Source organism: Cygnus olor, chromosome 6, assembly GCF_009769625.2.
Source record: "Cygnus olor isolate bCygOlo1 chromosome 6, bCygOlo1.pri.v2, whole genome shotgun sequence".
Taxonomy (NCBI): domain Eukaryota; kingdom Metazoa; phylum Chordata; class Aves; order Anseriformes; family Anatidae; genus Cygnus; species Cygnus olor.
Genome location: NC_049174.1, coordinates 29,293,078 through 29,315,641, shown reverse-complemented (window position 1 = coordinate 29,315,641; position 22,564 = coordinate 29,293,078). Strand labels below are relative to the sequence as shown.

Below are 22,564 nucleotides of genomic sequence, written 5' to 3'. Positions count from 1 at the left end.
TTTCATGTGATGAAGATGCAAAGCAAGCCATCAGCGCGCAGCCACGGTTTCATCACAGTTTTCTGAGAAAAGGACTCGGATTTTAAACGAAGACACCTTAAGCAAAACGGAAAGCGTCTTTATTTTGATGCAAGTTAAACCACGTTGTCCTCGCTTGCTCTCCCCCAATGCTACGAGGCACGGCAGCGTGCAAGCCACCCCCGTGGGAACAGAGACAGCTCACGTGAAAAGAAAATTCGAGCTTGGAGGCGGCATCCCTAGGAGCTGGTTAGCACAGACCAGGACCAGCAGCAGCAGCACCCAGGGCAATCAGTCTGACTCAAGATGACCCAGAGAAAGCTGCTGCAGACACGTTGCGCAGAAAAGCAGCAGCAGCAGCAGCGAGTTCACCTGAGCTTTCTTAAACCCGCAGGGTTCCTTTGCCATTCTTCTCGTGTATCTTGTAGCAGGATTACAATGGCGTTCATCTCACATGTACACAAATAAGCCATTTGCTCTGAGGGGGAGTCACCCATTGTCACCTCCATTGCGGCACTGGGTATGGAAATGCATGGTTTTCCTTTAGTAAGGGAAGCTACAGCACTGAACTTTAAACAAAACACAGAGGAAACAGGTTCAGGGATGCCAAATTCAAACTTCTGAGTCGCATGAAGACTTTTTGCAGCTTGAGAAAGTGCTCCTGTATAAGTCCTCTTCTGAATACAACTTGCAAAGACTTCGGGCTCATTAATGACATTGTCTTACTGCCCAAATACATTTAACGCTTAAGTTGGAGCAAGAGGACTCAAATATTCCTATATTACTATTTTTCTTTCAGCCGTTATCAAGGTTATTACTAAGACCTTTATTTTCTGATGTGTACTGTGAAGGACAAGAGAAGTGCTGCAGTGACCAAAAAGCCCAGACAAAACCAAGCTCATAATCCTGAACCAAATCAAAACTCACCTGACAAATCAACTGTAAAAAAAAAATAATGTTCCAGTATCCCAAGCTTGATCATCTGAAGAGATGATTTGGAAGCAATTATTAGCCTAAACAGTAGCTTTTCCTCCAAAATTGATGGTCCCAGGAGTTGGCTCAACATGAAAAAGCACTGTTGCAATCTAGAATGGACTCAAACTTGAACACGCAGAGATGAGAGCCTTACCGGAACTAGGGAGAGCAAACCAATCACAGCATTTGTGCGCGCTGCTCTCCAGATCCGCACACAGCAGCAAACACCACGGGCTGAGGTAAGCCATCATCTGCAGCTGGCTCTGGAAATTAGCAGCACCAGCCAGCAGCAGAGGATGACAGCTGCTCTTTACTCATTTCAGTCTCTGCCCCCAAGCCACGACGCTCTTTTCTCTCCTTGCAGCACATGCACAGCTCTCCCAAGTCCTCCTCAAAGACCAACAGGAAAAGGCAGGCTGATGTTCCACTTTCTCCCCTCTCCCTTTCCATCTGCCCACTCCTCCGCTCAAGTATTTGCTCTGTGCTATTCCTCTAGGCACCGACATCAAGGGCACATCAAGATGTGCCAGGCCTAAGTTCTCCTCACTTTCACCTCAGTGCATTCAAGCAACAGAACCGGAGTATGCAATTACATGGAATAGAAAATTGTTTTTTAATGGCTTAAGCAGTAATGAGAGCTTTTCCACTACTGGATAAAAATACGAATGCCTCCATAGTTACACCAATAAATACAATGCAGCAAGACAGCACCTTCCATAGAAAGATGAACACGATTCCACTCCACATCACCTTTTTATTATTAAAGGGACAGATCTTGACAGTGGAGAAAACAAGCACGTTTCAGAAGGAGAGCAGGATGTAGCATCTACTGGTCCTTCAGTTCTTTCAGCCTTCTGATTGCCGATTTGACTGTCACTGCAGAGGTGGTGCTGAAAGAAGAAGCAGAGTCATTTGCACACTGCAGCACAACAACCCGCACCAGTTATTTTTTGGACAAAGCACTAATCATTTCCAATAGTTCTCGCCCGACTGCATTGTCAACAGGAGGCTACCTCCACGCTGATTTTCCTGACAACAAAGCGTAGGCCCATGCCTACAGAAGCGCACGCAACTTCACAGCTCCATCTCAATCCAAATTATCCAGTCATCCATCAACTACGCGCGCAAGAGCGTGGGCTGAGTCCTAGCGACTGTCGTGTGGGGTAACCGCGTCCCCTACCAGAACGGGAGGGGGCAAGGAGAATAAAGACAGGGGGCATGCAAGGGCACCATCACAATAAAAACTGTAATGATTCAATTATTTTAGGGAAAAAAAAAAAAAAAAAAAGGAAATTTTCTTTGGAGTAAACCTGATTTCAACTATTGCGCCTGTTTCTCTGAACTGGAAAGGCTACTGCAGTAACTACAAAAAGTGCTGCTTAAACTTCAAAATAAGAGGTAAGAGCGTCTTTCCACAACTACGCTATTTCTACAGCCAAAAGAACCAAGGGAGGAAAAATACCCCCCAGATCAAAGACAGTAATGTATTACAAGCTGTCAAAGATTATTTTTTTTTTTAAATAGATTGGAAGGAGAGCTGTCAGCTCTCAGCCATGCAGCCTGTTCCACCCCGAGAACAGCTGAATGGATCAGCCTTCACCTCTGCTCCTTTCCTTCCAACATCGCCAGACAACTGGCCCACTCAGAATACTTCGTACACGCAAGAACTATCGTTTGCATCTCCAGTAAGAGATGTTACTACAGCAGAGCCACAAGAGAGACTGCTTAGAAACAAACGTTTGCCTCCACATTTGCAGATGTTTGGATTTCTTTATTTCTAGCTTAGGAAAAGATGCAGAGATTGCTTTAAAAAAAAAAACTGCTTTGATAAAGTCCAGAGAGATTATGAAATTTTGGGAGGATGCACCAAAACCAGCAGTAACTTCATGGCTGAAATGCAGTATTGGCAAAAGCTGCACAACAGATACTGAAAAGAACAGCAAGTGCTTCACTGTCTGATCAAATTTTATCAACAAAATTGAGAAAAAAAACACATCACTAATTCATTACAGATCTACTTAATGGTTAGCAGATTACAGTTAAATATTTTTTTTTTAAAAATCCCTCAGTTATATGAAAACGAACACCGACAGAAACTTCTTCATTGCCTTACTTGTAAGTCCAGGCACCACCAGCAACTGTCTTCATGCAGGATCCACAGTGCCAGATACCAACAGCCTTCCTCTTCATTTTGGTCTGTAACAAAAGAGAGAAATTATGCGCTCTCCAACAGCTGTAAAACCCACAAGAACTCGTGCTGCCATCCTAACAGCCAACTTCAGGTGAGTAGCGCAGCATCGCACCACAGCGCTGCCTATGAGGCTGTGCTAAAACACACAAGGATCAGAGGTTTTCATCCTGATTCCTCAAAACAGAGTCCATCCGAAATATTTTTTTCTATTCGGGTATGGAATAGAAAGGGGTTATTTCTAAATGCACCATCAAAAATTCAGCTTTTTAAAGGAGAAAAAAAAATATTCAGGAGTTATACTGGTAATGAAAACCGATAGTCTCACCTGGTACTATGACCAACATAGCACTGCTATTATTTGCCCTTTATGAACATCCCAGGATTGCTCTGAACCAGCTGCCCTTTGAACAGCACCTAAGGAGTAGACACTTAACTCTTTTCACCTGGGGAAGTCGCCATCATCTTGCAAAGATGACAACGGGTTTGCCTAGACCTACACTGGACTTCGCTATTCAGATGAAGATACCAATGTTCTCACTTCACATACGAAAGTCATTAAGTTAAAAAAAAAAAAAAATTTTTTTTTACAGTTTTCTAGCCACTTAAAGATACCTACTTTACAGGTATCAATGGGCAAAGAACAAGCTGCTGGGCCTCTCAAACTGTCAAAGCCAAATTCAAGTGAATTGTGCTTACACACACGAACAAGTAAGGCTCCTTCTTATCAGCAATCATTCCCCCTCCAGAGTTACAAAACACACACAGATGTAAGTAACCAAGTGCACTCAAAGTCGTAAGAGGGAAGAGTGAGGTCCCTTCCTCCCCAGGTATGCTGTAAAGTTACTGAAGGAGAAAAGAAAATAAAAAAAAAGAACCCAAGTCATGCCTTAATTATCAGGATAACAGATGCGTTGTGTAAATTCTGCCAGGTCTTTTTATCAGATACCTACAATACAGTCTGGCAATATTACCATCCTCTGTAATGAAATAAAGATTTGTTTCCATTTAACTACCAACCGCGCATTCACCTGAAACGTCTACTAAGTCCTTTTATTTTATAAGGTAACCTAATGTTCACAAAAAACGATTTATTTTCCTTAAGCTAGTCAAGCAGAAAAAATCCGGAAGCAATACATTTCAATTCTAACACCAATAACAGGACGATTTTTAAGTACAGCTGCAGGAACCAAGGTGCCTCACCTTGCCACAGAAGGAGCAGGTATACTTGGCGTGCTGGCTAATTTCAATCTTCTTCACCATCTTCCTCAGGGACGCCCCGTACCGGGTACCGTATTTACCCACGATCCCCACCTTCTTGGTGCGCTTAGCCTGTCGGGAGGCAAAAACCACAGGATCAGGTCCAGTTTGACCCAGCTCACCGCCTTCCTCAGCGGCTCCTCTAACAACCGAGGCCCAAAGCGCTCAGCAGTCCCAACCACCGCGAGTCCCAGCGACCTTATCACCTCGTACCACCGCGGATACGGCGTTGTTTGGTTAAACCTCAGGGGCTTACGCTGCCACAACCCCCACCCCCCGACTCCCCCTGGGACAGGGCCGCCCCCCCCCCCCCCGGCCTATTTGGGAGCCGTGCACCGCCAGCCCCGGGCCCGGCCTCCCCCCCCCCCCCCCCGAGGCCTCCGCTCGCTGCTCCCCCAGCGCCTGCCCGCCGGAGCCCGCCCCCCGCCCTCATCGTTCCCCGCGCCATCCCCTGGCCGCGCCCCGCGGCCCCAGCGCGGCGGATGGCGGCGGATGGCTGCGGATGGCGGCCGCCCCGTCCCCGCTCACCATCTTCCTGCCCGGCGCCGCCGCGGAGAGAGAGAGGCGCACGGCGCATGCGCGGGGTGAAGCGGCGCCGCCGGAAGCGAGGAGCGAGGGCAGACAGGCCGGGCCCGGCGGCGGGCTTGTCTGCACCGCGTGGGGGTGTGAACTCTATGGTGTCCCCTCCTGAGGTGGCTCAGGGGCGGCCCCGGCCCCGGCGAGGGGTACCCCGGAGTGCCCCTGCGGGGAGGCTGCAAGGAGCCCACATTTGGGTTAAAAATGGGGTGCAGCAGCCCCGGCCGCACGGGGTGGGAGGGCTGGGGGTCACCTTCACCCCACAGAAGGGCACAAAGGCAGCAGAGGCGCAGCGCTCGCCGCCACCCGCCTCAGTTAGTGTCGTTATTTCACAAAAACGAGCAGCAGGTAGCTGTCGGAATAAAGAGGATCAGCAAGCTAAGCTGCAGGTGTAAAAGAAAAAAAAATAAATAAATCAATGAAAACAAATTCTAACCTTAAGACACAGCAGCCCTAAAAAGCAGAGGTTTCAAAGCGCCCAGCTCGCATGCCCGTACACCTGTGATTCCTTCACGCGCCACCCCATATCAGAATAAATGGCCCCAAACCTCGCTGCAGGTGGAGGGGGTTCCCCAAACCCCAGCAGTGCCCCCCAGCTCCCCAAGGCACCCACGCTGCCCCCACCGAAGCACAAAGCACACAGCCCAGCGCAGGGAGGGATTTCTCAGCAGCCGTACGCGACGCAAACGCAGCCCGCTGCTGATCTGCAGTGCTCCTAACAGGATTAACCACCCATTAACCTCCATTAGGAAATATAATCTGGTTAGCCTGAGAGCTTTTTAATGCTCCAAGCCAGCTGCAATCCCTCACGGCCCCGAGGAGGGAGCCCAGGCGGCTGAGCCCACCTGCTGAAACCATGCCCAGGTACTTTTTGCAGGTGCATTTCTCTGCCTGCCCCCCGCCGTAGGGCTGGAGGCACAGAGGTGCGGGTGGTGCCTCTGCTGAGGGGCGAGTGGTTTGTTCTGGCAGTTTGAACACTCACATTTTTAATTCCCTCTCCCGAGCTGAGATCCCCCGTTTGTCCCTGCGTACTCTCCTCCAGTTTGCACGAGTCTTCCTGGGCAGCGGTGGGACACAGCGGTGCTCCAGATGGGGGCTCAGCAGGGCTTCAGGCAACAGCGTTTATATCTCCCTCTGCTGAGTCAAAGTCTCATTCAACACATCCTAGGCATATATTTGCCCTTTTCAGAACCTCATCATTATGATGACTCACGGGATACATCTTCAGTACCATTGTATTAAAAAATATATATATAATAAAAAGTTCCTTTTGCTGCTTTGTGACTATTTGGTTAGAAAATAAAAATAAAAGACAGCACACCCAGGACTGAAGACTGAGGACTGCTCTCCAGTCTGTATTTACAGAGTTAAGCGTGGCTGTGACAGTACCGTCCACAGTCATATCCTTCACCTGCAGTTATTACAGACAGCTCTGCCAACAACAAAATGCAACCCTCTCACACTACAGCCTCTTCCAGCACTGCCAAAATAAACGCATATTTCCAAGTGACTGGGAAATGGATGGGTGCGGACAGGCCAGCAGAGCTCCCAGAGCTTTGCCTTGTCAGCCTACCACCTTGCCTCTTCGGCACGTCCCAGGCTGTACAGCTTCACATACTGATGTAGTAGTTCAAACTGCTCCTTTTCATTGCGCAAGTACCTGTTGTCTCTCGTTGGGCACCCCAGTAAAATGCTCCGAGTTCCAAGCTCAGCTCCACTGCAGTAGCAGAAAGGCTGCAGTTCTGAGTCTGAATCTGGAAGGGCTTTCAGTGTATCCAAATACACACAAAGTTACCTGATAATTGTGGTTGCTCTAGTAGCGTCTCTTCCTTGTCTAGAGGGGTGGTCAGCATGTTTGTCACTTCCATTTGTACTGACAGCATGAAGACATTCGGCTACATTAGGTCAGGTAGGAAACAAAGTCTTCCTTAAAAAGCTCCCAAGGAAATACAGAAAACAAAACAAGCGGTAAGAACCATAGAAGACATCCTACTGAAAAGGTGAAGGCTGTAGGCCCAGAGGAAGCCCCAGGTTTCACAGACCTTGCCATGTTTCATTCCATCTACATTACTGGGATTTAAAAATCAAGGCTATAGTGTCTTTGATGGGCAAATGTAAAGTACTGCACACTCCCGAGCCTGCCTGTAGGTCTCACTGGCAACCTGCACACTACCTTGTACAGATTCTCATCAGCAAGCCTTGGAGGTCCTGTCGAAGCCTCCTGGCAGCATCCCAACCACCTCCTCATCATATTAACAACAGACTAATGGTGTAACTGGGCTAAGGCACACACAATTTTTCCAATCCCTTGATGTAATGACTAAAAGCACTTCACTTCAAGATTCTTCTCCCTTTTTTTTATCTAGTACAGTTAAAGTGAATCTCAAGTGTACTTGAAGAGCCTTTGTAACTCTACAGCAATCCAGCTGAGATTTTATGGGTCCTAACAAAGAAAGAGCGCACCTAGTGCACTTCTTCTAACAGGGCTGGGACTTATCAATATATGGGTAAGATAAATTGAGTTTATGAGAAGCAGAATTCTCCAAGGGTACTCTCAGCAGATTTCAGAAAAATACTGTTTTGAAGTAGCTATAGCTTTACGAGGAGGAAGAGAATTACTCCTATAGGAGATGACATTATGGGTACACAAATAATGTCTTCCATTTGTGTTTCAGCAGGCAGATGGCAACATTTCTCACCCCTTACTCAGAACAACCTTCTCTGCAAGTAGAAGGATCATGTGTCCTAGAAACAGATTAAATACTCCACATTCAAGAAGGAAGCCATTTAAAAGTGTTTAGAAGTGTGTATTTATCTCCTGGCCAACTGTTGGCACAAGAGAAATGATGTTTAGCTCTCACTCTCAAATCCAGAGACAAAACACTTCCCACAGCTGGCCAGCCACACGATCTCTGGTCCTATGCCTCTTCACTTGTACGCACATCAAAGCACCTTTTGCAGTCATGAATGAAAAGCAAATCTCTACCCAGCACAATTGCAAACACAGCCTGTAGGGCATTTCCATGACGACACTTGCTGAAAACGGGATAATCGAACCCTTTGAAGCAGGAAAAAAAATATCACACTTACTATCAGCTTGATCTTGTAGCACAACCCTTTTTGTCCTCAACCACAGAAGAGAGGGCTTTTGGCCACTGTCTGCTATCCATCTGTACACAGTCAAGCATGCTGCCTGCACAGCACATTAGCTCCTGGCCTCCAGAAGCTAAATGTAAGCCTTTAGTTTGCTATTTCCCCACCCTTATCCCACAGATTATGGCTGTAAAATATATCTAACTGCTACCTCTGAAATTTTATCTTCTCCTGAACTCCCTGGTCACATTTGTACAACGCTAGCACGTTTCCAAGTATCTTCCAGTATTAGGATCAGAACTGGGAAAGACATGAATTCTTGATTACGTTACGCTGCACTGGCAACAATATTCACACACAAAAAGACAACCATGCAGCAATGCCTGAAAAGACAAGTCATGATAAATGGAAATTTGCCTTTATACCAAGCCCGCATTAAAAACAGCCTCTAGAATTTTTGTTGAGCCATCACAAACCAAAAGTATCACCACGTCAAGCAACAGTGCTGCTTTTGGCAGTCTCAATGTAACCTGCACAGAGCTGTGAGAGGAGTGAATAACAGGTCCTAACCACCCCGAATGTCTCGGGCATTAGCTGTTGATTCACCTCTAAGCAAAGTATCATGGGAGTTTCCCTTTTGAAAGCTAATGTGTTTTAGAAGGCACAAAACAGAGCATCGCCAGACAAACCAAACCTTTTGGCCACTGTAAATTTAAAAAAGAAATCCGCCACACTAATACCCCCACTACATCATGTACTTCTCAAACTTAAGAACCAAATGGGAGACGAAATTCTAAAACAGAAAAGGCACCGGAAACTTGGGAAACATGAGTTAAAACAACTTTTTATTTAAACAATTCAACCCAGAATCAGCTTCCTACAAAAACAGAACAAAAGTCTGCACATCCTCCTCTCCTCACTCATCTGTGGAAATGAGTCTCAAGACTTAAAGAAAACACACACACACGTTCCCCTGAGCAACCAGTCTTAATCCCTGACAGCGAGTGCAGGCTTCACCCTCCACTGAAATGAGCATGCGCCATGGAGTAGGTCATTAGATGCAGAGGACGAGGCCAGAGATCAGAGTGCTCATGCAGACTTGTGCCTAACAGGCAACACACGCTAGCAGGCAGTTACACTACTTGGTTCCAAGCTATCAACTGCTCTGCAGAGACACAAAATCTGGGTCTCTCCCTCTCCCCCACCTCCAAAAAATGTTAAGATCTGTCTAGATCCCAGATCCCAGTTTCTTTTCTCCTCACTACTCAAGTGAATGCCAGAGACAGTTTGTGAGGGCCTGTGAAGTGACTCCTAAAAATACAGTCTAAGCTTCTTGGAGATGGAAGGCTCCGCAGTTGCTCGGGCACTAGTTCTCAGAACAGCTCTGCAATGTGGACAGCCAACAGTTACCTGCTTTATAAATAAAACAGCTATGGAAGATGACTTACTAAAACAAAGCAGCATGCTACTTGCCCATGGCCACTCAGTCATCAGAGGCAGGACTGCAAGACCTGCAGGCTGCCAGGTGCGCACTACTCATCCGTCATGCTGTCAGACTGCCTTCTCATCCTTTGAGATGAAACACGCTAGAGATACAGAAAACAGTCTTTTATTTCTGAAAATTCAAAAATAATACTTGATTCCTTTTGTTTTTTTATATTAAAAAAACTGCTAGCCACCTTCTCTTTTTTTTTTTTATGTTACACTTTCAAAAAACTCCTCAATACGCCGCTTTTTGGGGGAACTCACTGAACACCCCTCTTCTTTTGTGTCTTGAAAGGCACTGCCAGAGTCAAACTCACAGCAAGCATCAGCTGCTTCCAAAAGCAAAAGTTCATCATCGTCATCTCTGCAATCAGAGAAGGTCCTCTGGAAAAGTTCATAGATGGTCTTCTGCTTTGGATCTGGCTGAGAAATTAGAACAGGCAGAGTCTGTATATGCATTGCCACATACAATGAAAGTAAGCAATAATCGAAGGGTAGTCCCATGGCCCTAGATACCTCACAGCTTTACTAGCCCATAAAGAATTCAAGCCCAAAGGGGATATGGCTATACTTGGGTGCTGGAATGCAGCAGGACTTCAGGCCTGGCTGAATCTGAACTCTATACAAAGTCACATGCCATTACTTCTCATCAACAAAAGGCAGACATGCAAGAGGCTGTGATGTCTTTAATGAGAAGGAAAGCAGGGCTGGGAACTCTCTGGAGAGTCCAAGTCAAGTTATCGATCCAGGGAGGAGCTGGAGAATCTGACCTCTGACATTAAAGGCAGAACAGGTGTGAGGTCAGACTGCCAATCACCTGCAAATCTAGAAATACACAATCCAAAATGCATTCAGCCTCTCCCAGGGACCTCTGCCATTCCCTCAGGTCAGTTACCTTAGGATAGTAATTGGTGGATTCGGCTGTACTGGAAAAGTTGGTTTCCAAAAGACCAGCTTCCCCCAGCACTTTTATTTTCTCTTGAATCATTGGCCTAGGAGAGAAACAGATATGATTGAAAGGAAGAAAATAACATGCCAGATTCCATGATCCATTGGGAAAGACACTGTCATTTACTATGTGTAGATGAAAAAAATATAACGGCGTATAAAGATGGCTTTTCTACCAAAGCTCATTAGCTCCTTAACCTGCCCTAGTATTGTTTATGCCGACTGTCTACTGTTTTGGGATATCAATCAATCTAAGGAAGCATCAATCCAATTTAAACGAGAAACAAGAAGAGGATGTGATTTCAGGCTATAAATATTTGGAAGGGTCGCGTACCCAAGACAGAAAGTAGTTGACTGTGGCAACGCTAACGGTATGAAGTCAGAACAAGAAGATGCAGGTGAAGGGAGCCATAATAGCCTGTTGTCCAAGGCAAGCAGTGGTGATCCTCATCAACAGACGCATCAGCATTTCTGGGGTACCTCCCAATGTACTGCAGGAGGAATAATCCATCACTGGCCCACGAGGTCTAGTGAGGTCCCAACTGCACCTCCACACTGGACACTTTGAAAGAGGCAAAGGCCACAGCACAACAACACGTTTACCAAATAGCCTTGTCTTTTTGTTCTTTTTCTTGCTTTTAAAACGGATGCTACTGTCCTTATTTGAAGAGCCATACTTCCCTCCAGTTAAGCATTAATGACTGCCTGGACAGCATTTCACAAATAAAGGCAGAATTACTGTCATTAAATTTCCGTGAAATGTGGGCGACACATTAGTTTCCAGATCCCTTCATTGTAGGGTTATAATTATTTGCCATCAAGATATTCTGGGAACTGCACAAGTTCACTTACTCCATTCGCTCCTTTAAATGAGGTAATAAAGAAGTAATTTTGGACTTTAAATGAACCAGCTGGTAGATTATTTCTTTTCATCATTTGCAGGTCAGTTCCCTCGCAGCATTAAGGATTCCCCAGATCCTCCATTCCCCCAGGATGTCAGATTCTCCAGCCACAAGGACTGCTGCACGCTGATAGCTCTTACTGCAGCCCACAAGGCTCAGACCCCGTTTCCCCAGAGTTGGGTCAGTAGCACTTCTTTAATCCATCAAAGGGCTCACTGAAGAGCCAAGAGGAAAGCAACAGCACAGTCCTCCTCTACAGCTCCCTGTCCGAGCACTCATATGGACAGATTGCTCAGTGACTACTTTTATTCCTCCTCGCTTATCACCCACTTCATTATATCCACTGTGGCCAGGCCATGTCACCCACTCACAACTGGTTGGCAATTGCTGCTCCTCCCCTTGCAGGCAGTGGAGATCAGCACTAACATTAAGCAACTTACATCACGTGTGACAGACTGAAAACAGCCAGTAGGAGAATCAAAGTGTCTCCCTCCACTTCCTGCCTACCATAAGAAGTCATCTGCTGTGCCTCTAGCCACCAGGTAGTGGATGTTAACAGAGCTGGTCTGTCCAATTCGATGTGCCCGATCTTCTGCTTGCATCAAAACCTTTATGTAAAAAAACATGATGAAGAGAATTAATTGAGAGCTGCAGTGTTTAAGAAATAACAAAAATGCTAGAGAACATATGTGGCTGAGATTAAGGGAAACAGATAAACAAGCTAGAAAAAAATCTACGCTCTTTGCTTGCAAACGAAACCAGGGGGTCAGCATTGATGATGGACCCGTTCAAATCTCGGCTGGGTGGGGGGAGCTGTTGAGAGCTTTGTCAAGTTAAGAAACAGCATGTTTCCCTTTCACAGTCTTCTCCAGCCAGCAAGCAGTATAACCAGCCACGCTGACTGGTTACAAGCCCAGGCAGCTGGTGGTGCACTGACAACTAGCCACCAGAGAGAGAAAGAGAGGAACCCTAGCGGATATCCCCTGCCCATCACATCTCCTCCCAAGAGCCAACATTTCTGCTCTCCAGGCAGCATCTAGCCCCTGACACTTCCAGGATACATACCCCTGGATTCCAGAAGAGCTCTGCAAACACCACCAGGTCCGCAGCAGACAAAGTCAGGCCCATGTTTGCGGCAGTGAGGGACAGAACGGCCACCACCTGCTTCTCTGACAACTGGAACTTCTGGCACAGAGACTGCCGCTCAGCTGAAGACGTGGAGCCATCAATGCGGATATATTCAACACGCTGAGAAAAGGCAGAGAAAGAAGATAGTACTCAGCAGCCTTGTGTCCCCTTTCCTGTCTTCTCCTTCCATATTTTAGTGGACTCCGTTTCCCTTCCCCATGCCAGAACCAAGAAAGTTAAAAATGCAACTCTTGTCTTTTTAAAACCTTTCACCATTTTAAGGCACTGTAGCTCAGCGTGTCATGTACTTCCCCTCTGTCAACAACATCTGCCTTGCTCCTCTGTCCATTGCTCCCACACTGATCCTGAGCAACAGGAAGGACAGCAACCAGCTGGCAACTCAGGTACAGTGGAAAGGCAAGCAGCTTAACAAAAAGCAGAATATTATCTGCACACTGATGTTACAACCTTTCCAGCCTCAAGTCTTCCTCTGTTTACAATGGAAGGAGATGGGATCTTACATATCTCAGCTGCTCCTCAGGAGAGGCATGATAAACTTGGATGATGCAGGGCTGTAATTCCTCACGGTCAAACCTCCTTGCTTTGCTGGAGAATGCTGCCACAGACGCAAAGTCACCATTGCCACTGTGTTTATAGTTTGAAATATTAACTTAAACCATCCTTCACTGCCCCAACGTGACCCAGAAGTCTTTAGTAACATCCACAGAAACCTCTCGTGAATAATGAGCGAAACACTTTTGAAGTCAGTGACAACTGCTCAGGTATAGCAGGTCCCCTTACAGTATGCCAGTTCAAAACCACCAGAGACCATAGACTCAAAGGAATGAAGCCAAAGCTGGGCTTGGGTTGTTACCTTCTCCATCTCTGAGGAAAGCCAGGAGGAAAAAGTAGAGAGAGCCACACAGCGTAACACTCCTCCAGGAATTCACAAGCTCCAGGGCAGATGATGGAGATCAGTAAAGAACACTGAATACAACGAAAGCCATTCAGCTAATACGAAGTGCATCCCATCCTGCACTCCCCCTGACAGCTCAGCTCCCTTGGTGAAGGGCACATTCAGAAGCACAGCAAGTAGAAATCATCTCTGCCCCTAACTTTAATAAACTAGCTGACCAGCCATAACTCTGGGGAGCTCTTAAGCAGCTGTGAAGCTGGAATAGTGATAAAGTTGACAAAACTCAGTCGTTACTTACTTTCTTCTCCAGCTCTTCAACTATTGCATCCAGCATTATCTTGTGATGAGCAAACACCAGGAATTTATCTTTTCCGCTTTCTAGTAACTCCAAGATGTATTCTCTATATGAAAGAGGGAAAAAAATGAATTATGTGCTGAGAGAATACAGACTTTGCCCAAAACAGATTTTAAAGAAACTTTTCATCCTACAAAAACTAGGAAATAGGTTAGCATAAAACGTTGCAGTAAATGCAAGTAGCAAGTCAAGTCTCCTACAGATTGAAAAAGATATAACACGAAAATCGACTCATTTTTCTTCATCCCAGCTGGACAGCTGCCTACATTTGTACTTGTATATCACTGAGAATCAGTTTATTGTCTCCTACCTGAATCATGACACCCCAAACCAAGGAACAGGAATTGCCTGTACTTTTTGGCTAGTCCATCCACCCTTCTGTATTTCTGACTTTTGCACGATCACAATACATTAAACTAATCTGTACACAGTGTTTACTTAGGATTGTTTTTATTTTAGAACAACAAGTGCCTAAATGCATGCATCAGGGTATTGTAAAAACGTTTTTCTTGTAAGGGTTCATATTAATATTTACTACAGCTTAACAACCTATATACATCAGCTATTTCCAGGAACCATCCATATGCATATAGGCTAAGGACAAACGAAAGGCAACTAGATTCATTTCAAATCCAGTTAAACAGTGTTAATTAAATCAAAACGTCTGGCATTTGCCATGGACTAATCACATGAATACCAGCTGAGTACCAAACACATGTCTATCTAGTAACTTGTGATACAACTGGGTCAACTATAAACTAGAGCTCGAAAAACATATAAAATCCTAAAATTTATAAGTAAATACAGCAACAGCCTTCAGAGTAGATTATAAAAATGCCTTCTTTTCTTTGGAATGGCAAAGTTGTTGCACGACCAGGAATACCAAGTTCTTTGCTAAATACAACACGGCTTAGGCCAGCAGCAACTGGCAGACAACACCAAGCAGGATTTCCAGCACCATACTAAGATGGATCAATGCTTTGCAGCCAGCTCCCTGGATTCTGTGATGTTCAGACCCCAGTTATAGAACATAATTTAAGAAAGCAATCTCGGAGTGGGATTGCTGGGTTTTAAAGTAAAACAAATATCAAAGTGAACATTCAGTGTAGCAAGCAGATGCCAACATATTCCAATTATTTTATAGCTCACCCCCATATATCCAGTTACAAAGTGGTTAGTCATTTCAGTGACTCCGCAGAGCGGCCATGGAAACTGTCATCAAGGGTAAGGAAAGGGAGGTGCTAATGTTCATACGACAGCACCATTAGCTAGAGGGAACTGTACATCAGCACCTTGTAATATCTGATACTTTAAATGCTACTAAACCCTAGAAAAAAGTGGACTAGCTCCTACTTCTCAGTGCCTGCAGAGTCAAGTAAACAACACTTTATGGTTTTATATTCAGTTCACACTTGCAACTGAATATAAAAGGAAGAAACTCTACTAACTGTTCACTAACGCAAAAGGAAGGAAGTCCTCTACAGAAACGAGAGCTGGGACTCTGAAGTGCAGTTCTGTGCCAAACAGACGGATTTTGCAGCAAGGTCTGAGATTGTGAAATCAGTGCACATTAGCTGGTCCTTGCATTCAGAGGGCTGTGGAAAAGTAAACTGTTTTCATGTTATTAGCATGCTTATTAAAAAGTCATGTTAAATGGCCTAAAGCAACTCCTTTGCAGTCCCAGCAGAAAGGCTAAGGATGAAAGGGCATGGAAAGTCACAGAAGGAAATTATTCCTACAGAAGACAATTAAAAGCACATCTATGAGAGAAAACTTTTGCTACTGAGGTCCCACGTGAGCTCTGTGGAAGAGCCAAGAACTCCAGTAGCGGCTGTGACACCCTTAGAGAACAACATAACTAAAGCTCAGACCATCTCATAAGCTTTTTGGCTCGGGGCTCTTGCTGCAGTACTACTGCAGTATTTGTTTTCTCAAATTCTGTTGATACTTTTAGTTTCATTACTCCACCCCTCCTTAAATTGAAATAGGGTCTGGAGTGGGGAGCTGGATCCAAGTCCCAAACACCAAGTAATTTCAGACGGTTCAAATGACACAGTTTAGAACCATATCTGGAATGAAATCAGAAGACTTGTTCAGCCTAGGAATTCTGAGAGAAGAAAATGTTTAGTGCATTGTAATTAAAATCAATTTTTTTTTAAGCTGGCTTGAGGCTATGCTTCATGTCCCTGCACTGTTATCTCTAAGGCACCATTTTCCTGTTCTCAGCGGAAAAACACATTTTACTAGGCAAGAATGAACCAGTGACATGCAGCTTACACGACTGAGTGGATTTTAGCTTCTGCTGTTCTGTTGTAGAAGAGGAGAAGAGCTTCTTTCTCCTGTTGTTTCTGCAGAGGGAAAGAAAAATAAATTTGAGTCCAAGAAATGGCTTTTCTACCTTCTTGCTTACAGATTTGGAATGTCTGTTGCTGCCCATATGCACTTTGCTAGCAAAAAAAAATCAGCCTAAAAACGTAAAACAAAAGGGGATTGGAGGGGGAAGTCTACACGCCACTGGGCATGGCAGATACTCACACTCCTACTTCTGACACCTCCATTCCTATCTCCCACTCAACTCCTACAAGTCGAATGACAAGCATAACACAAATGCAGTTTTAGTTGATAAAGCATTTCCCAACTAAAATGGCAAGGAAAAACTCCCAGGTTATTACAGAACTGTATTAAAAATCTAGGCATCTAGAAAATGCTTTTGCCATCCATAGAAGAAGAAATTGCAAAAATCCAGTCTTCACATTTTTGGCTACTGCTGTACTCTGCAACTCAGCTTCAACAAGGCTGTGTTTGTACACTGAATGGAATTATACGGCAAGACAGAGGAGTAAATAGAGTCAAAAGAGGTACATAAGGCAATTACAGGGGACTAACAAGAAGAAAGAGAGAATAAATGGTATTTGACACAAAGGGATAAAGCAGACCACTTAAAAGGAAAAAAAAAGCAGATCTGTTTTGAGTTGTTTAAAACTGTGCCTTGAACAGTCTTCCACTGTGCCATCGCGTGGGGTGTAGCTCTGACTTTCCTTGGAACACAGGGCACTGTTTCTCCACTGATGTTTTTAATTTGATTTAACAAAAAAAAATCTCCTAATCTGAAAAATAAAGGCACCTGAAATACCAACGCTGCATCATGAAAATAGTTTGACTTACATTTCCATATCCTTTGGCCATCTTCTTTGCTTCAACTGCCAAGACAGCTTTGGTCTTTGCATTAATGCCTTCAGGAGACACCACAACCATTTTGCGTTGCTTTGCTGGAAGCTGGGAAAGCACATCTGATTTAAGACGTCGTATCATGATGGATTCTTCCAGTAAAATTTTCAGTTCAGCTAAATTGGATGATCCAGAGTAGTCCCAACCCCACGGCATCTGGGAAAGACCAAAGCAGTTATTAGCGTCAAACTTAGAAGAGACTGGCCCTCCTGGTCTGCAGGTGATTCAACAACGGAATAAACTTCCAGGGAAAATGGATAAAGAGAGAACTCAGTGATCAGTAGGAAGAGAGATTTGGTAAAATCGGTGGTAAAATAGAAGGGTACAAACCCACCCAACAAGAGAAGGCTACTTATCAAATTCTTTTTCTCCTATCTAGAAGTATTCAGGGAGGTGCAGGAAAGAGGCCTACAGAAGAAGGTAGAGATGCTTACCACAGCCCTGTGCCCTGGTATTCATCCTTACCCAGCACGGTGTTTCTGCTCTCCACCTGTAGCTTTGGGCAGGCCTGCAGAACTCACTGCAGTTCTGTGCACATGGATTTACCTCAGCTCTACGCTGAAAGACAAGCATCTGTAGCAGCATAAGGGCAGGCATCCTTAATGCAAATGCCTTCACAGAGATGTTACACTCGTCTGACACACCTAGTAAATGTTGAGGCAAAATCGCCTGCTTTCCACCATGACCCGTCTCTTGATCTGCTTCCTGCCATAATCATCTTTGGCTCAGACTCAAGCAGATCATAAATAAATGTTGGTCTAAAATACTTCGAGGAGACAATGCTTTGAATGATGTATTATCACTTCTAAGCTCCTCTGAACAAACCCTTCATTTTCTCCACCTTGAAGCACTTGCCTCTGAACCTGCCCTGTTCTCCAACATCCTGCGCACGGACAATATTTAACTGTTCAATTAACCCCAGCTCATCTCTTCTCCTCCTGGTAACCCCACAGCCTAGCGTTTGTTCTCTGGGAAAGAACAGCTAAGCCAGCAGCCAGTACACTTCCCAGTTCTTGAAATCTCTCTCAACAACCTGGTTTTGGACAGGAGACCAATAATGTTTTTAAAATGACTTAAAGGATAAAGAGCAATCTTTTCGCTGAAGTTTCACAACTAATATATGAAATACAGCTACAATAATACTGAAAGCCAAGTGGGGGGAAAATCTTCGTCACAGCTCTAACTCCAAGTCTTGGTAGCAGCATTACCAAAAAAACCCAAGTTCTGATCTTCAAACAATCCAAAGCAAGCAGCCCCTATACATTTATACCTATACACTCCTTGATGGCCTATAACAGAAATGTGGGGAGCCTCAGCACGAACCCCTCTGATCTGCTGCTCTGCTCTCGTTGTACCACCTTAATTGCTAAAATAAATTTAACTGGAAAAAAAAAAATAATCTGTACTTCCTTTATTCGCCTTCCCCAAGAGAAGCTTGCTACAACATGGAATTTGAAGTAAAATAGGAAAAAGCTCTCAAGTATTCACCTCACCCTCTATCCTTCTGTAGAATGGAGGAGACCAAAAAATAAATCTTACCAGACACATGGTTAACCACTTCACTGACTGTCTGAACAGATAGTGCTTTGATGGAACAGGGATGAGAACATGCTATGAGACAGAACGAGGAGGAATCCAACAGGTCACAGGCAATTAAGACCACTATGATATCTGGAATGAATAGTCCTACTTCACGTTGAGACTTAACAGGACAATCTGCAATTCTATGGCCATATTGTAGTGCTGCGAACCATCAACTAACTACAGTTTCTGGCACCTATGGTCATCATTAAAACTCATTTGACTTAATCTATTCCTACATAATGATGGTGCCTTCTGATTATCTGTAGTTGGTTCATTAAAGCTAGAAATGATTCAAAACCCTGATACAAAGCCAGACTGGGTCCCATAGAGTAGGGAATTTGGCTCTGAAAACAGCACAGCGGTGTATAGCTAGAGGTAATAAACCCACCTGGATCTAAGCCAGGCCCTCAAGAAGCCAACGTGGGTATTACTGCTCTGCTTCCCTGTAACCAGGAGTGCAATGCAGGTCCCTCAGGTCCACGAAAAGCTGCCTCGAGTCTAGCTGGGTTTATTAGCTTTAGGCATGTGCTGCATGAAAGCTGACAGGGCTGAGCCCCAGTCTCTTTGCCCCCTTTCCTGCCTATCTTCAGGCTTCGGACTCAGCAGAGCAGACGTGCCGAACAAGGAAGGACCTGGTGCTGCACCCAGTTTGATAAGCTCCCTGGTCACACTGCTCAGCGCTCTGGCAGGGAAGGAGCAGGAACCAACGCTGAGCAGGCTGCTGAGCAAGACCTGCTATGGGACTTGGACACCTTCCGCAGGCTCATTCTACTCACGCAACCCATGTTATTCCACTTTCCCTTTCCCTAACAGACAAGCGATACGTATATTTTGCAGCCACGTAGCACAATTCATTTCAGAAGAGTAACATCACTGTGACTGAAAGAACAGGGCAGAAACGGAGCCAATACCCTATCTGTTGTCATATTGAAGTATATCCAGGCAGAATCCCAGCAGCATGTTCTTTTAAGGTGACCGCGTTGCTGGAACAATTTGCAAACGGGGAAACATACTAGTTCTGTACTGCATCTAGGTAATGAGAATTATTTCTTGGAATTATTAAAATATATTTTAGCATGCGCTATGATGAAAAAAGAGAGAGAGAAAAAAGGACAATTATTTTGCCAAAATACACATCTGGCTTTGATCCATAACGTTCCAGAACAAATGCATCCAACTGTGATTTTCTTACCAAAGTGTTACAGCATCTTACATGAGTCAGTAAACTTATTACAGTGTTCGCAGAAGCTGCCAAACTCTTACAAATTCAGAGCATGTGCTCAGATAGAAATTATTTAATATTTGCCAACATCACGCAGTTTGAAAAATGAATTCACAGCATGTATTTTGGGAAACAGACTTGAGCTATTTTGTAAATAAGCAGGTGACATTTCACTTGCTGCATTTTTAAGAGTATAGATGCTGGGAGGTTGAATTGCAAAACGATAAACTTTTATTTTATATCCTTCCTAATCACATCTGCCAGATATCTGCAATTTTCTGTCATGAAATCTATTCTCTTCAAACAGAAAGTTGTCAGGTTTTGGTTTTAAATTGAACGGTTCAGGTTTGTCAATTTTTCATTAATCTTCTAATGCAACCAGATTTATAATTAATACCAAAATATTTTTACAGAGTACCTTTCATCCTGACAGACCTCCAAAAGTTTTGCAAAACCTCTCTGGTTTTGTGCCACTCCACCCCACTTACAATGCTTTCATTCACTTTCAGGACAGAAGGAAGAACCTATTTGAATAACGCCAGCAAAAGTACCACAACAGTTCTTCAGAGAGCTTGTAACTCTTAACACAATCTCAGGTTAGAGCTGCAAAAACAAACCTGAGGGACACGCTGCAATCATGAGGGAAACACTACAATCATCAAAACACCTTTTAGTTTACTCAGAGCTGAGTGGATTTACAGCAACCTAATACGCAGCAGTCCTACTTTTAACTTCAAATACTACCCACATCTCTTCATTTCCAGCAGTCCCACTTCTGGTCTAAATAAGCAAATTCCTTCTAGGTTCACTGTATCATTTATTGCCATTAACTGCAGCAGAAGTCCCAGGTGAGCACTGAGAAGACCAGTAATGTTCAACTGTCTAGTAGAGGTGGGTCAAACAGAAAAACAAAATTGTACTAGAAACCCTGCAGAGGCTTTGAAGGGGAGCTGATACAGACTGTGACCTCCATGCTGAGTTTCATTGTAGGCTGAAAACTCATTTATACAGAATACATTGGTACAACCTGGATCGTGCAGAACAATTTTATTTCTTTTATCCAATTCCACATCTTACCTGAGGTCCATATGCCTTGTAATTGAAGCAACAGCAAGTCATGCAGAACTTTACCCTCAAAGGGTTTATGAAACTCCAAACCTATTTACACTCACAATTCACCCTCCCTTTTACTGCAGAAAACCAACAAGATTAAACTGCATCTTTTCATTTCCCTCTGAAAAGCACACTGGACACTGCTCAGACAGGAATCTCTCAGCAAAGATAATGAAACTCAGTAGAAATTGCAGCCTTCTCCCTCCTATCCAACTCCTACTATGGATGGAGAAATTAGAAGTTCCAATCCTCTGCCATGAAAGCAGAGCTTTGCTAACATGAATGCTGTTATGTTCTCATACTCTCTCTCTATATATATGAAGTTGGTTTGGGTTGGAAGGGACCATAAAGATCATATATAATTCCAACTCCCCTGCCGTGGGCAGGGACACCTCCCACTACACCACATTGTTCAAAGCCCCATCCAACCTGACCTTGAATACTTCCAGGGATAAGAGAAGTACTCTTAGAAGTACTCCTAGAAGAGAAGAACACTTCCAGATAAGATAGATTAATTTATTTCCAAGGTTTGTTGGGCACCACATCCATTTCCTGAATTGGAAGAGGAGGAATACAGACTGTAAGTCTTAATTTTTTACCTAGCTGGAGGCAAGAAATCCAAAATCCTAAGCAACAGAGGCCTCACGTTGTTAAAACAGTCACTAAACCAGACCAGAGACTGTTTTTTAGCCAATTAGCCCAATCCTAGAGCTGCTTAAAAGGCCCACAGCCACTCTGCCCATTTAAAGCTGTCGGCAAGTTCTTGTCAGAACAGCTCCTTTCCCTACACTATGGCCAAGTTTGTTTTTAGCTTTTTATTTCTGTGCCCTTCCAGGGCAGATTTTGACAAGAAGCTTTACTGCCTCCATATCTCAGGCCCACGATTTATTTGCAGCACCTACCGTTTCTAAGGTTGAGAGCTTTCAAAATATTACTTTGGAGTACGACCTTCTCAAGAAGAGCACATAATATCATAGAGGGAAAGGAGGGAAAGAAAAAAAACACTCTACTTCAGTTTAAGAAAATAAAACAATAAAATAAAATGCTGTCTGAAGAGTCCCACTGTCACTTCCCCAGCGCCACACCGAAGTACCTTCTTTGCATCACAGTAGCGGAGCCCGAAGGTGTGGAACTGCGGGAAGAAGTCTGGCTGGACAGCCGCGATCTGCATGTAGAGCTCCATAGGCCGGGACATGGCAGGGGTTCCCGAAAGTAAGATCACTCTCCTGGCCGCCTGGGAAAGCAAAGTGGAACATCCCTTATCATACAGCTCACAACAGTGGCAGCACCTGCTAAGAAGTCATCCCCGGCCCCCAAAAGACAAGCCCAGAGCCATCGTTCAGTCACCCTAAATGGAAGGGCGTTTCACCTTCCAAAGACACCTCTGGCCTTCGCTGTCTGAAGGCACTCGCTGAAGGCTTAACGCTTCCAGGAAGCGGGACAACCTGCAACATTTCTTATTCATCACCCGCATGCTGGAAGGGAAGGGGACATCAATTTTTATGACAGTACTTTCCGAATTGGCATTTACGCACAAGGCACGTTGATACCTGACGCCTGGCACAACATTTCA

At 44.6% G+C, this 22,564-nt stretch overlaps 2 protein-coding genes across 5 annotated transcripts in view; both read right to left on the bottom strand.

Moving 5' to 3' along the window:
• Window positions 1-1,727: 1,727 nt before the first annotated feature.
• RPL37A (ribosomal protein L37a) lies at window positions 1,728-5,119 on the bottom strand. Its single transcript, XM_040562504.1, has 4 exons — window positions 4,970-5,119; window positions 4,385-4,513; window positions 3,107-3,189; window positions 1,728-1,883 (listed from the first exon to the last, which is right to left on the bottom strand). Exons 1-4 carry the CDS (start codon window positions 4,970-4,972, stop codon window positions 1,820-1,822), a joined length of 279 nt encoding a protein of 92 aa, XP_040418438.1. The 5' UTR covers window positions 4,973-5,119; the 3' UTR covers window positions 1,728-1,819.
• A 3,819-nt stretch (window positions 5,120-8,938) lies between these two features.
• SMARCAL1 (SWI/SNF related, matrix associated, actin dependent regulator of chromatin, subfamily a like 1) overlaps window positions 8,939-22,564 on the bottom strand; it is a 35,263-nt gene continuing 21,637 nt past the window's right edge. For 3 of the 4 annotated variants that reach the window (XM_040561429.1, XM_040561430.1, XM_040561432.1), the window contains exons 10-17: window positions 22,085-22,225; window positions 17,010-17,228; window positions 16,122-16,192; window positions 13,788-13,890; window positions 12,511-12,693; window positions 11,953-12,053; window positions 10,491-10,587; window positions 8,939-10,018 (exon numbers count right to left, since the gene is read on the bottom strand). In XM_040561429.1, coding sequence (XP_040417363.1) covers window positions 9,806-10,018; window positions 10,491-10,587; window positions 11,953-12,053; window positions 12,511-12,693; window positions 13,788-13,890; window positions 16,122-16,192; window positions 17,010-17,228; window positions 22,085-22,225 — 1,128 coding nt within the window. In that variant the 3' untranslated portion in view covers window positions 8,939-9,805. Of the gene's footprint in view, window positions 10,019-10,490; window positions 10,588-11,952; window positions 12,054-12,510; window positions 12,694-12,728; window positions 13,561-13,787; window positions 13,891-16,121; window positions 16,193-17,009; window positions 17,229-22,084; window positions 22,226-22,564 lie in introns of those variants that run through there. The other variant, XM_040561433.1, reaches the window with a different exon arrangement.